At 45.8% G+C, this 14,862-nt stretch overlaps 2 protein-coding genes across 6 annotated transcripts; one reads left to right on the forward strand and one right to left on the reverse strand.

The window, feature by feature from the left end:
- Positions 1-338: 338 nt before the first annotated feature.
- rpain (RPA interacting protein) lies at positions 339-2,805 on the reverse strand. Its single transcript, XM_061749068.1, has 7 exons — positions 2,622-2,805; positions 2,373-2,543; positions 2,229-2,301; positions 1,351-1,462; positions 1,208-1,271; positions 836-973; positions 339-453 (listed from the first exon to the last, which is right to left on the reverse strand). The coding sequence occupies exons 1-7, from the start codon at positions 2,691-2,693 to the stop codon at positions 424-426; spliced, it is 660 nt and encodes a 219-aa protein (XP_061605052.1). The 5' UTR covers positions 2,694-2,805; the 3' UTR covers positions 339-423.
- A 2,052-nt stretch (positions 2,806-4,857) lies between these two features.
- Positions 4,858-13,442, forward strand: LOC133465836 (cyclin-dependent kinase 5 activator 1-like). Of its 5 annotated transcripts, XM_061748971.1 has the most exons (4): positions 4,858-5,540; positions 7,152-7,241; positions 8,215-8,838; positions 9,386-13,442. In XM_061748971.1, the coding sequence occupies exons 3-4, from the start codon at positions 8,323-8,325 to the stop codon at positions 9,875-9,877; spliced, it is 1,008 nt and encodes a 335-aa protein (XP_061604955.1). In that variant the 5' UTR covers positions 4,858-5,540; positions 7,152-7,241; positions 8,215-8,322; the 3' UTR covers positions 9,878-13,442. The 5 variants fall into 5 exon arrangements, with proteins under 5 accessions (XP_061604955.1, XP_061604952.1, XP_061604956.1 ...); XM_061748968.1 differs by lacking the exon at positions 7,152-7,241; XM_061748972.1 differs by lacking the exons at positions 4,858-5,540; positions 7,152-7,241 and adding an exon at positions 5,576-6,564.
- The last annotated feature ends 1,420 nt before the right edge of the window (positions 13,443-14,862 follow it).

The raw sequence follows: 14,862 nt of genomic DNA on the forward strand, positions 1-14,862 counted from the left end.
CTACAAAAATGTCAGGAATAGCCTACTTGAACAGCAGGACTTTATTTGGGGTTAATCAGCACTGTAAATGGTGGCAGGTGTGCGCTGACTCCCATTGAACACGAATCTATCCCAGCTATCTTCGGCCGGAGGAGAAGCGGCTCGGAAAATGGATGGATGGATGAATGACTATTTGCGTGTCTGTCTCTCTGTGTTGATGACCTCAAAAATAAGTATGCCATACATTTCTATAAGTTCTGCATAGTGGAATATATCCATAATTCCCCACCTTAAGCTTTGCGTGAAATGTTTTCGAACATTTCGTGAACCTTTTCTTAAGGGTACAAAATACTTTTGAATTAAATATAAAAAGTATCCTTTATTTCAACAAAGATTTACATTTATATAAATCAACTTTTTTTTCCCCATTTACGGTGCTCCAAGTCATAGGATGATGGAGAGGTAGTCACAAACCTGAAAGCAGATTAAACAGAAAATGTGATGGGAAAGCGGTAGAAAGTATTAGAGCTGCTAAAACCAAGAACACAGTACATGGGCCCACGGTTTACGATGGCCTGGAGTTACAACCTTTCATGGTTACGAACGGCACGCAATCAACTAGTTTGCCAACCTTCCGGTGGGCATGTCGACCACGGCAGTAGAGGTGAGGAATTGTTCTCTTTTTTCCCTCATTTGACTATTTGTTATTCACGGCCAAGAAGCGTTTTCATACAAATATTTACTGCAAAAATGTCTAAACTGAGGACTCCCTGTAATCATGACTCGGGTTATTATGACTGACTGACAGTCAAGCAACCGGATGTGTGCTTTTCAAGTTTGGAAGCGAGTGCTGTACCTTGCAGCTTATCAGCAGGTTGGCAGAGGAGTCTGCGTTTGCCACCAGTGAAAAAACAGGCTTGTAAGTGCAGTCTTCCATGTGCTCCGTAACTCTGGATTCCAGAAGATGCTGCAGGACATCGGGGGCGATGTTCGTCTAAAACCGGTGTACAAAATAACACCATTTCAGAAAAAGTCTAATCACATTTCACTTCACTTTGCAGTCTTCCAGACACACGCAAACATTTCTTCATAAATCTGCTCGTTCGTTCAGGATGTGTTCAAATAGTTTCTGCTGTTTTAATGTGGCATATATAATGTGTGCATTATGTCAATCATTTGCACTTGGAAAACATTTTGATATATGTTTTTTTTTACAGAGTATACAAACCTTTGTATTTATGTAGAGTCCACATGGGCAGGAGATGAAATGGCCGTTGATGTTCAAGTAGCGCCTACCCGACGTAAGATTCGTGTGAGTCCTAAACAATCAAAATACTTAACGCTCAACAAACGCAATTGTGTTGTACTTACATGCGGCACATGGGACAAATAACACGAACCTCTTCCATCCCTTCCACAACAGATGATATGTATTGCTGCTCAATTTGTTGGTTTCTCTCATATTCTTCAATAATAGACATTTCTGAAGCATAGAGGGGAAAACATACAGTACTCGATATAAATGCCAACACCAAAATTATTTTAAATTATAAATATATATATATATATATATATATATATATATATATACATACATCCAACCATCCATTTTCCATACCGCTTCTCCTCACTAGGGTCGCGGGCGTGCTGGAACCTATCCCAGCTATCTTCGGCCGAGAGTCGGAGGACACCCTGAACCGGTCGCCAGCCAATCGCAGGGCACATACAAACAAACAACCATTTGCACTCACATTCACACCTACGGGCAATTCAGAGTCTTCAATGAACCTTCATGCATGTTTTTGGGTTGCGGGAGCAAAGCGGCGTGCCCGGAGAAAAGCCACGCAGGCACGAGGAGAATATGCAAACTCCACACCGACGGGGCCGGGATTTGAACCCCGGTCCTCAGAACTGTGAGGCAGATGTGCTAACCAGTGACCCACCGTGCTGGCGCATGCGTGCATATAGATATATAATATTATATGTAGTTAGCAGACAAGGTGACACAGCCTAGCTTCTTCTTCTAGTACCTGCAAAACGTGCGATTGTCAGTGGAGATATTTTTGTGCGTTGGTGCACCACCCTTAAGAGCAGCATGCACCACCCATATTTGGGGGGATAAAAAAAAAATCGGGTGAGATGTTGAAAATGTGTGTACCCGCGTCATGTAAATTCTGGAAACTGTTCTCGTGTTCATGGTGACTACTGCATGTCATTACATTTTTGGTTGTAAGTGTGCAACACATTACCATAAGATAGGAGCTCCTGTTGGATTTCGTCCAAAACTGCCAGTTCATCGGGGTCCTTCATAACGGTGCGCATCTGTTTAGGAAGATGTCACGGTTTAAAGATGTTAGTGCGACGTTGGGGGTCATCGAACCAGGATCGGGCACCTCCGCAAAGCCCTCGGGACCCCGTAGGGACGGCAATCTCCGATCCTCAGCCCGCAGAGCGGTCCACTCCTCCTCCATGACCTCGTGCACGAGGAAGGCGTTCGCGGGGCCCATCTTGCGGTATCTGTCAAGCAACCTCGACCGGCTGCCCTTGAGCCTCTCTACACAGCGCTGCCGAAAATGGAGGAGAAACACGGAAGAAGCGGTTATGAGCTTCGACGGAACTTGTCGTAGTTAGCTTAACTGCACCTTTCGGTATGCTTCTTTCCATGGCGGGGTGGTTCCCTTATAAAGCGAGCGATGTCTGTGCAAAGATTCCATTTATAGGCACACCGCACGCACGCAAAGTAGCTTGACGAACGGACAAAGCGGAAGACTCCCGCAGAAACTCAACAGAAGCGGTTATCACACCGTGAACCGGAAGTGAATGTGTGTTGCCACCTATTGCATTGTGGGACATGAAGTCAGAGCATATCCGTTGCGCGCACGAAAGCGTAGGAGAGTCATTTCATGACGTCATCTTAAAAAAAAAAAATTGTCAGAATAGTTTTACTGCTACGAAAAAGTAGCAAATTCGTGACGGTACAGGAAAACGTATGCCTGCGTACAACGAGGACTCTTCCAAGTTGAGAAGGAAGAAATGTGTTTACATTTCTGGGGCATTTTTATATTCCCTTCATACAACGAATTTATTTTCGCAATTGATGATGTGCTAATTTACTTCTTCCCTTTCGAAATAAATTCAAGTTGATCGAGATCCTTATTTAATTTTGATTGAGGAAATGACAATATGATAACGTGGCTCGTCAAATGGGATTTAATTTCCAATTAAAAAAAACAAAACAAAAAAGTCAGTGTCACGTGATTGTCTGACAGAAAGCTTGTGCGATTCAAACATGGCCATTGGTGTGCTTGGCAAGCTGTGGGTGGAGGACTTGGAGTTGATGTCTTTTTAACTGGTTCCAAAAGAATAAAATACCCGTACTGCAATCATAGGTCATTGATACTTGAAGTGCACCAGGGGCGTCACTAGGTTGTATGGATGGGGTGGGGCTTAGCCCCCAGGAGATGCGAAAGTAGCATGCCAGCACAACATTTCACAAACGGCTAAAGAAGACTGAAAATTTGCTTTTGAATGTCATTGGACAGATTTGAAAACAATACAATAGCGGGTAAATGTTCTCGGTCACCATTACATCTGGAGTGTTATTTCAGTCTGTTTTTTTTTTTTTATAAAATACAGTACACAAACGCATTTACCACTAAAATACAATAAAAAAAAAAAAATGTACATATTGTTACAGTGTATGCAAAAAATGTCACTGGGGTGTCACCAAGTCAGCCGAGCCCACCATTTTCAATTGGCAAAAAAATTACAGTAATTCATTTCCCTTTGAGGAGTTAAAAATGTCATCAAAATCAAATTAACAGCTGCAATAGTGGGTGGGTGGAAGTATCAACAGATGCAGTCTATTTTTAAGGGTGGACAATGGGTGCATCACTCTGTTGCGACTCAGATGCTCAAGTGGATCTTTTTTGACTGACATTCAAACCCATTTCATTAATAATGATGATGAATGATCAATATAGATGCGAATGGCGTGACTTGGGCTCACAAAACAATAACTCTCTAATACTTTGGAAGTCGCACAGATAATATTTTGGGAACGTATGTGACTGAAGTGGTTGGAGAAAAAGGTTACTCAATTACTTTTGAATTACAGAGTAAAGTAATATAAAAGTAGTCTTGAAAATATCTGGGACAGGTTGATGTTGCTTATATTCATCTCTTGGCTCTCTCCACTCCACAGTCAGTCGCGGGGCACACGTAGACACGGGCAACCATTCGCACTCACATTCACACCACACTGGTCAAGAATAAATTTAGCTGTACAATCAAAAAATGGACAAACTTTGACATGAATATATCTTCTTCTGCTTATACGAGTAACAGCGTGAGAGTGTTACTGCACGGTGAGAGAACTTAGCTTGATCCCGTTCCTGCGGAGTCATAAAGCTCACGTTATTGTCCTCTAGCCGGCTAAAAACGATTTGAGACTGAGAGACACAGCTTCAGAGCACAAACGCAAACTATTTAAAATATGTCTGATCAAACTAAACGTTTTAACAATTACAATGAAGACGTATCAACAGATCAGACCTCCAAAAGTTGATTTCAATCTTATTATTTTATGGGGGGGGGGGGGGGGGGGGGGGGGGGCTCATGAGCTGTTTGGTATGGGGTGTCACATTATTGCGTTCATTGCGGTTAATTAATTACAGTCATATTTAGTGTGTTACGTTTAAGCGGTGCGGATAATGGATGGGTGGATGGGTGAATGGATGGATGGGTGGGTGGATGGATGGGTGGATGGATGGATGGATGGATGGATGGGTGGGTGGGTTTGCTCCACAAACGGAGTGACCCATCCCCAGGGTTGCTCTTGCTCTGCCGGTCTCCTCCTCCTCCTCCTCCTCCTCCTCCTCTTCCTCCTCGGGAGCCGTTGCGATACCTGTGCTCGGCTGGATCAGCACCTCGGACAGCGAATGGGTTCTGATAGGCCGCAGCCACTGAACTGCCAATGACTTCATCGGCCCGGCGGCAGCAGCAGCAGCAGCAGCAGCAGCAGCAGCAGCATCTTCCCTGCAGCCAATCAAAAGGCCGAATTGACCTCCCCCATCCAAGCCGAATAACTCGAGACTCCCGCATCTCTCTCTCTCTCTCTCTCTCTCTCTCTCTCTCTCTCTCTCTCTCTCTCTCTCTCTCTCTCAGGTTTGCATTGCCAAGGGTAGACGCTGATGGCTATTTCTGGAATTTGTAGATGTCATTTCCCCCTTATTTTGTTCGCGTTTGACGCATTTTTAAAAATGTCAACGTTCATTTGAGTTTTGTGACCGTGTCGATTTTGGCGTCTCAATGGAGGACATTTTCCAATTTGCTGTCCAGCACATTTCGCTGCTCTGTTTCCAGCATTTGTATTCCCTCGAGCCCCAGTGTACATGTTTGTTTTAGGGATGAAATAGGCGGAAAGCAGTAGCCCACGGGGTCGAGACAGCGTGGGGGCTTTTCACGGCGAGTTGCGCGGAAAGCGAGCAGAAGGTCTGGAATTGAAGCGAGGCGGTCACAAGCCTCCATGGATCGCGCAAGGAGAGTCGATTGAACATCAGGTAGGAAAGCAGGCAACAGATTATCAACACCCAATAATCGAGCTGTAACGTATCAGCGCACGGTACACCTTTGACAAAAGCAACGCAGCAAGCATGTGTCGCGCCGCTATTCTTATCCATCATGTATGTGTGTATGACACAACGTGATGCTTCTGCAAGCCTTGTGTGCTCAAAAGAGGAGGCGGGGTGTCTGTCTTGTTTCCAAGGCTTCCATTTTGAAGCTAAGATGGATGCTTGCGCACATTTTCTTTCTCGTACATCTCCGTTCTTATATAATACCGATGAGCACCGGACGCCCCAGTCGGGCGGTAAAGGCTGCTGTACAAACCTTCAACTCTGGTGCAGGTGAAGGCTCCAACCGAATGGGAAGGAGTTTGATGCGTTCCGCATGCACGAGGCTTTATCATCACCCCACGCAGCCATTTTCTCCACTGCAAAAGGCAAATCACTGCTCGCCTTTCAATCCCAGGAAAACGTCGCTGGCTGGACTTGACCCCGCACGGGGGATGATTTTTGTCATCAATCGAGGAGCAAGCGGACTTCAATGTGACGGCTGCACTCGTGACACACCGGGATGCCATTATGGGGCCGTACAAAGAAGTCCTATTTGCATCAAATGCAGACTCGAGTAGCGATGACTGATTATGTGGTGGTTTACTCCCTTGACTTCAGAACACACAGTGTGGCTTTAATTCCCACTCGGCGCATTTGGCCAAATTCCAATCGCATATAAGGACTGTTGCTAATGGGGACCGGATTTGGGGATTTCTTTGACCAACCGGTGGCATTTATCACCACATGGCCACCGTCGTACCGCTATTAGTGGATTACTGATTGAAAACGCAAAATGTTCTTTTGGCGCATCGCAGTGCGTGGCCTAGTGGTCTGCACACCCGCCTCACAGTCCCGACAGAGGTCCAGGTTCGAATCCCGGCTCAGGCCCTCAGTGTGGACTTTGCCGGCTTCCTCTTACATTCGCAAAACATGCGCGTTAGGTGAATGAAAGACTCTCAATTGTCCATAGGTATGTCTGTGAGTGTTAATGGTTGTCTATCTGTGTATAGTCCGCCTTCGGCCCGCACGTGACCCTGAACGGGCACAGAAAAGGATGGTTGATGGATTGAATAAGCACTTATTATTAGCTACTGCATTGTTGTCAACATAGCTAGTTAATCATTTGAAATCATCAGATAAAGTCGCCTCTCACTATTGACACTTTTGTATATTCATCTTATAGCTGAAAGACAATTAACACAAACATTATTCCCAAACGGATCAAATTGGGAGTTGAATTGCATTTGACTTGTTCAAGAAGAAGTCCGATGTCATCCACTCATAAATGTGCAAACAGCGGGCATCAAAACCGCTGAATCATTCATTGTCGAAATATTTCAATTTATTGAACGCACGATGACGACGATGATTGAAGTCAGCTGAGCGCTCGCCCCCAGCAGCGCGGACGCCGGCGCGACGGATGCGCTGCTGGGGTGCCCCGGTCCACCAAAGTAACAACACCGGGTCTAACCCGCCTCCCTCCGTGCACAGTTACGCCCCAATTTAAGCCCGTCGCAAAAAGAGAGCTCTGACACTCCCCCGTTGTGTCATTTCCAGCTAATAGACGACATCGATCATCACATTTGGCCAAGGCGTCGTGAACCGCATCTTGCAACTTTGCTCAGTTCCACACAAGACAGTAATAAGGTATTTCATTGTCACCAAAGTCAAACGATGGCATGTCAATAGAGACGAAAAGCGTCTTATCATCTGTCATGATAAGAAATGATCGAATACAATGCAAACGCGTATGAAACAGCGAGTGAGTGCAAGTGTGCAGTATCCAGCACATCGCGTTACCTTGGGTATGAAATGCGCTAGATCAATACATTTGCTTTGCTATAATTCCCATGTTATCATTATGGACTGACGGTACAAGCGTACCCCCGTGTCGATGAGCAATATACCCAAATATAAGACGACGTGAACAATTGCAGGAATCATTTATGTAGTAAAACATATCATGGGGCTTCTTCCTTTGACTTGATTATCCTGGAGGGGCTGGAGGCTGCTCAGTTGTCATGGTAACTATGCAATTGTGAATCCCAGTGGAAACAGCTGTCTACTGTACTGTCGGCAGCCAATTTTGTTCCACGGCTCAGAGGGAAAATGGCGCACTGAGCGCTTCAGCTGTCAAACATTGGCTGTGTATCGATACGAACAACGGTGCCCCAGGGCTGCCGAGAAAAAGAAACACACTTTTGTTTTTCCCTCACTGTCTGACATAAAATCAGACGAAAATGTTCCTGTTTTAGGTTAAGGAGGATGACCAAAATTATTTGTATTTGCTAAATGCCAGAATATTGAGAGGAATATATATATATATATATATATATATATATATATATATAGTGTACGTATTGTAAACCCATATTTGTGTTGAACTCAAAGAGTATATACAATTGAAATGGATCCATTTTGTTGACGTGACTCGTTCATTACGATGAAACTGAAGTTTCTTATTGGAGGTAGCATCTACTCGTCTAGATCTTCACAAGCTCGATCAAGTTAAATGAATGGGATGACCTGGAAATGTTAAGGCGACAAGTTCAAGTCTACTTCTCCGGGTTGTGCATTTGATAGCCATCGTATCGTGTTTCGTTCTTCTTTCTGCTGACAGATCGTCCAAGGCGAGTGGCTTCGGTTCTTTTCCAAACAAGGAGGTTTCCTCTCACTACTGCAAAGCACCAGTGCTCCGTCACTCTGCTGCTGACCCTCGCCAGGCGTCATGGGTACAGTGCTGTCCCTCTCCCCGAGCTACCGCAAGGCAGCCCTGTTCGAGGATGGCCCGGCTACAGTGGGTCACTACACGGCGGTCCAGAACAGCAAGAACGCCAAGGATGCCGCGGCAGCCGCTGCCAAATCCCTCAAGCGCCCCTCCATCATCAGTGTGTTGCCGTGGAAACGTATTGTGGCCGCATCAGCCAAGAGAAAGGGCTCCAAGAAGCTGCAGTCCGACGGCGGCGACGGCGGGAAAGGATGCTCGCCGGACGCGGATGACGTCATCACCTCTAATTCGGCGTCTAACAGCTCGAAGCTGAAGAAGTCTCAGTCCTGTGCAAATCTTGCCTCTTATTCTTCCAGCCAGGATCCCTCGGCCACCACCTTGACTACCTCCTCCCACCTCCCGACCTCCAAGACCCTGATTAACGTAGCTACTGTCGCTGCCAAAAAGAATTCCCTAACTGGCTCTGGGATCCAGCCTTCGACTGCGGTCGGTACACCAAAGCGTGTCATTGTTCAGGTAACGCCTTTTTCTTTATGCTTCCTTCTCAGCGGGTCAGCTGACGCGTTTAACAGTTCGATCGCGTATTCAGTCTTGAAACACTGGACTGAAAAACAGTTAGAGTATGTGTTCTTCATGGAAAACGGTGTCTCGATATCTTACGTACAAGTATATGGATAGATATACTCATCGCTGTATCGTTTATGAATGAAGTATTTTTAAAACACACTCACTGCCATTGACGGCTTGAGACGTCAACTGGGAAGGCTGGCAGTGCCAAAAGAGCTCAAAAGGAAAATCCAAGTTACCGCTGATGTCTGAATGTAAAGAATGAATGAGGGACTAACTAACCAACTGGCTCGCAACAAAAATGCGCTTCGCACGCCTGCTCGATAGTACTGTAAACACACGACATCCTATTACTGTAAAGGTTTGATGCTAGCGTCTGTCAGCCTGAATAATATGACTCAAAAAAAAAACATGAATTACAATACATTTTCTCAGGGGAACGTAATATAGTTTTGTTGATCACTTGATCACTTATTCTCCTCCTCCCACCCGTCAGGCCTCCACCAGCGAGCTGATGCGCAGCCTCGGCGAGTTCCTGTGCCGCCGTTGTTACCGTCTAAAGCGTCTCTCGCCGACCGATCCCGTGCTGTGGCTGCGCAGCGTGGACCGCTCCCTTCTCCTTCAGGGCTGGCAGGATCAGGGCTTCATCACGCCGGCCAACGTGGTCTTCCTCTACATGTTGTGCCGCGACGTGGTCTCCGCCGAGGTGGCCTCGGAGCGCGAGCTGCAGGCCTCGCTGCTCACGTGTCTCTACCTGTCCTACTCCTACATGGGCAACGAGATCTCCTACCCGCTGAAGCCCTTCTTGGTCGAGGCCGAGAAGGAGGCCTTTTGGGACCGCTGCCTGGAGATCATCGACCGCATGAGCGGCAAGATGCTCCAGATCAACACCGACCCGCACTTCTTCACCCAGGTGTTTGCTGACCTGAAGAACGAGAGCAAGAAAGAAGAGGAGAAGACCAAACTCTTTATAGGCCTTGACCGATAAAAGGAGGAGGAGAGAACAGAGGGATGTGGCAATGGAGGGCTGTGATATGGAGAGGGCAGGCGGGCTACTGGAACGATGGTGTTGTCTGGCGTCTCCAACGCTTTACGGTGCTGTACACCAGTCTGCCATCAAGCACGAGCGGGCGCAGAGTCTCACGGGGCGCCGAAATACAAATTCATATTGAGAAACGTAGTGCCTCATTTAAAGGCCGCGCTTATTACTACGTGTGCTAAACATACTTCAATTCTTGTGGTTGTTAATTATTGGAATATCCGCTCGGTGGATTCAATTGCCTCCGATGACTTTCGTGCCAGTTGATATCTCGAGGGATCGAAGGTCAAATCTTACAGTCTCACTGGCTCGATACGTTTTGGGCCTAAGCGGTTGTTCAATTTGACATTGACGAAGACTCGGCTGTTTGGCTGGATGTCATTTGAAAAAGGGAACGAAATGGCAGCTTGTGATCCCGTGCCAGTGCCAGTGCCAGTGCCAGCGGTTTCCTTTTGGACTAAAAGAAGTTCGAAACGCCAGACAACATTCATTTAAGAAGTAACGGTGAATAATAGCAACTTGGAAATACAGGATATTGATACAACATCGCATGAGCTCACGTCATACATCGTTGCACGCGACCACATGCTTATGGCCAACTCCACTTCACCTTATTCCTATTCTCGTGCCGAAGCTTATTCCGCTCGTCAACGCTGGCTGTCGGGCCCACGGCCGAAACTTTAAACGCATACGATCCCAAAAAACATATCTGTATTTGATATACTCGTCGTGGCATCGTACTTAAGAAGGGTATTATTAGTCAAAGGTGCTTGGAAGTAATACGGAAAGAGCACACATTTAGTCAGCCAAACGGCCCAGCGGTAAATGGCTGGCCCAAAACGCAGCGGAATGCAATACCCAATCCTCCCGAATGGGCTTTTATAGAATAACTCCCCAACCCCGCGCACTTTCTCCCGTATCGGTGCTGGCGTGAATGACAACAGGAAAGAAAGCTTTTACATTTGATAGAAAAGTGTGAACGTTAGGAAGAAAACGTCGTTAACCACCGGCCTGTTTGAACATCGGCTGACACTTCAAGCGTGGACGTCCGCTCTTTTTTCCCCCCTAAATGCTGCCGCCAAGAAAGTGAAACCGCCCCCGACTGTCGCAAACAACGGATGTGGACGCAGATTCAATTCTAAGCCGAGTTGATTTTCGAAAGGCGTGCGAGGGCTCGAGCAGCTTGTGGTGAACAAAAGTATGAAACAAAATGGAAGGAAAGCTGACATTTGCCTCCCTGTTGCAGGCTTAACACCTTTGACTTTCTACAGCAGTGTGTGGGAGTGAGTGTGGTACTTTTGCACAAACATTTCAACCGTGGGGTAAGTAAAACGCCTCGTCCACCGCTGAACTTTAGTCCATAGTCGTGCCATACTCATATTCATATTCATATTCATATTCATACTCGCCACAGTGTGTACCAGTCACGAGGTAGCCAAAGTGTGAAGCCTCCATTGTTTCATCCCGCATCACTTTTATGCAGTCTATTGCTCCTGACACATACACGTACACGAAGTGCACATATTCCCTTTCTGAGCTTCACGCATTCAGCCAATTGCATGCGTGCATGTACAGCTTCGTAGGCATGCAGCTTTCGGCTGAGCATTCGCAGATAAACTCCCGGTCACGGCATCCGGTGACCATTGCAGTGTCCCTGTGGATGCCGACGCGCGTCGATTGTGCTAATGAGACAACACGGACACATCGTCAAGTTCTAAAGGCGGCTTTGTCATTCACTTCTGTAAAACCTGAAACTATAGTAGCTGCTTTCACAGTTTGTATAAAACAGGGACGGACGTGGCTGAAATATTCTCTCTCTCTCGTCAGCGGACTGTTCTGAACGTGATGCAAAGTGTCATATTAAGCAGAATGACGCTGCAGTTTTCGTGTTGGCGTAAGCACGAGCCGGCGTGTCGCTGAGACAATGCAAGGCGCAGTTCATCAACAATCGAGTCCAAACAATTGCCACACTTCCCAATGATTTAGTCACCCATCCCTACGAACCCATTCCCACCAATTCCACTCGATGATCATTTCCCAGAGGAGATGAATTATTCCCTTCCTTTAGATGATCTCCGTTAGCATCCATCCATCAACAAATGTATTTTCCGGCCTCAAACAGAGCATCTTGCGTGACACAATTCCAAAATACGCTATCCGATAGCAAACCTTAAAGAAACATCCAAAACACCTTTTTAATGTCGAAACGTTTCGCTGCTGTGAAAGTTAAATCCCAATGCAAACCTTCGCAGTTGCTTGGCGTGCGTCCGTCCACAAAATTGAACGCATTCAGCGTTGTATGTGATGACGCCGATGACAACGGATTGAGCATGCCGTAAAGACAATGTAGCCCGGAATCGGACCTCATGTGACATTTAATGACTCCGCGGTGGACACACTTGTGCACATCGCCTTCCGCTTCTGCTCCTGATGGAAAACAAGTAGCATTTCTCTTCACAGCAGCGGCTTAGAGGATATGATGCTTAATGACACAACTCGCAGTAGGTTTGGACAAGATGATATCATTGCAGCCTTACTGATACATTCAATGATGACTCCGAGATTTGGTGATGAGAAAGGATTTCAAATGTCAATCAGTATTTTTCTATAGTATGCCGTGATTCCATTATCATTCAAAGTCGGAACTGTAGTACTAAATAATGATAAGGTAAGAGCTACATCCTTGCAACCATTTTATACACCTCCATTTGCAATCCATTTCTCCCGATGTTTGATATCTTGGCCCTGGAGCTTTTCCGTATAGCTACTAGGCAAATACAATACATGGTGTAGGAAAAGGAATCCAATCTGCCGGTATCTACAAATGGTAGCGCATCGTATTTATGGTTTATATTCGAGCAGATGAACACACCTTTGAATGATTTCTTCTTTCTATGTACTCGGACAGGCGAATTGTGGATGGAGAATCCAACGCGATGCGCTTACTTTCCTTGAACATGTTCTCCAGCACATGAAAACACACTATTGACTCTTTTGTGCAATGCAGATTCAGGAAAAAAAAAAAAAAAAGAAAAAAAGAGTGGATGATGGTGATGATGATGATGATGATGATGACGATGATGATGTGCAAAAGAAATGGAATGCGGAAATTCTTCACAAATGGAATCCTGAAAGGGATTCCACCTGCTTTGGTGCAACCGGCGAGGACACGATGAACGCCACAAGGAGACCGGCAACATTCTTAGCTTGTGACTTGCTTGACACCCCTCCAACCCCTCCCGATCACGTCTCATCAAATATGTGCCATATTTGATCTTGCAACACGTACAAGACAAAAACTATTGTGTCATGATGGTGATAGACTTAATGTTTTTTTTTGGGTGAAGCATATTGTGTAACAAGAATCTTTGTTCAAGTTTAATGCTACTAGTGTTACTGGAATACTGATGCTGCAGTCTGTTACTATGTGGATGTGTGAGTACGTATGCAAGAAAGAACAAATTGGGCAGCAGTTACAGGTACTTTGTATAAAAAAAAAAACATTTACAAGCAATTTGGTTTGTGCTCATTCGATATCGGCGCATGAATAATCAGTATGGTTGTAAATGTAAAGGAACAGCCATCGGTTTGTTTTTTTTTAGACCGCTTGTCTTTATTGGGCGGCGGGTGAGCTGGAACTATCCTTGCTGGCTTTGGGCAAAAGGCCTGGACTGGTTGCCAGTCAAACATAATCAATACAACAATTCACACTCACATTCGAACCTATGGACACTTTCAAGTCTTTAATTAACCTAGCATGCATGTTTTTGGGTTGTGGGAGGAAACCAGAGTAGCCGGAGAAAAGCCAGGCAGGCGCGGGGAGAACATGCACACTCCATTCAGGTGAGGCCGGGATTTGAAGCCGGGTCCTCAGAACGGTGAGGCGGTTGTGCTAACCAGTCGGCCACCGATGCTATCGCTACGATGAGGCATTGTTTGCACGACTGCAAAAGCGCCATCCATTTTCTATACGGCTAACGCAGTCACACTCTTTAAAACCTACGGGCAATTTGGAAGCGTCAAAGAACGCCATTTTTGAGGGGGACCGCAAGCAAACAAAGAACATGTTCACTATTTGGATTACATGACTTACACTATGAAACATATTTTATGAAACACACTTATGTTCCCATCATAACACATCCAATATATGCGCAAGGACTTATTGACTTGACTGAGGCATTAGTGGCTTGTGGCCTGTGGCGATTGTGTTACTGTTCAAGGAGGCCAGCAGAGGTCCCCAGAAAACCTTGGAGCGATGTTCATCAGGGCATGCGGCAGTGCTAAAACTGCAACTTGAAAAGTGTCATGATGGCCGCTGAACAGGAAACGGAACTTATGGTGACGGAGCGGTAGTGTCACGAAAGAATATCAGAATATGGCCAAAGAGGCAATAAAGCAAAGCCAGTTATGAAAAGAAAAGAAAAGTGAAGCCAAAAAGGCTGCCGTCATTGGCGGCCAGTGCACATGCTGGACACGAAACCCTGTCACGACAATTTTGGAGCCATTTCGAGGAAGAGAAAAAAAGGTGAGCTGTACGACTCAGCAGAAATAACCTCACCAAGCTAAGACCCAAGCTCAATTTTCTCTTCTACAAAGCCCAATTCCAATGAAGTTGGGACGTCGAGTAAAACGTAAATAAAATGCAGAATGCAAATCCCAACCTACATTCAATTGACAGTTAAGTTCATTATTTCGCTAGTTAATAGTCAAGTTGATTCATGTTCCTGTTTTTTTGGATCAAATAAGTCTCTCGTTTTGAATTGGATGCATGCAACATGTTACAAAAAAGCTGCGCCAAGGGCAACAAAAGTTGAGGACCTGTGTGAAACTTTCCGCAGGCAAAGAGATGAATTGATAACAGGTGAGTGTGACGCTCGCGTATGAGAGGAGCATTCCTGAAAGGCTCCGTTGTTCACAAGCAAGGTTTGCGA

The sequence above is a fragment of the Phyllopteryx taeniolatus genome, chromosome 16, assembly GCF_024500385.1.
Source record: "Phyllopteryx taeniolatus isolate TA_2022b chromosome 16, UOR_Ptae_1.2, whole genome shotgun sequence".
NCBI lineage: Eukaryota > Metazoa > Chordata > Actinopteri > Syngnathiformes > Syngnathidae > Phyllopteryx > Phyllopteryx taeniolatus.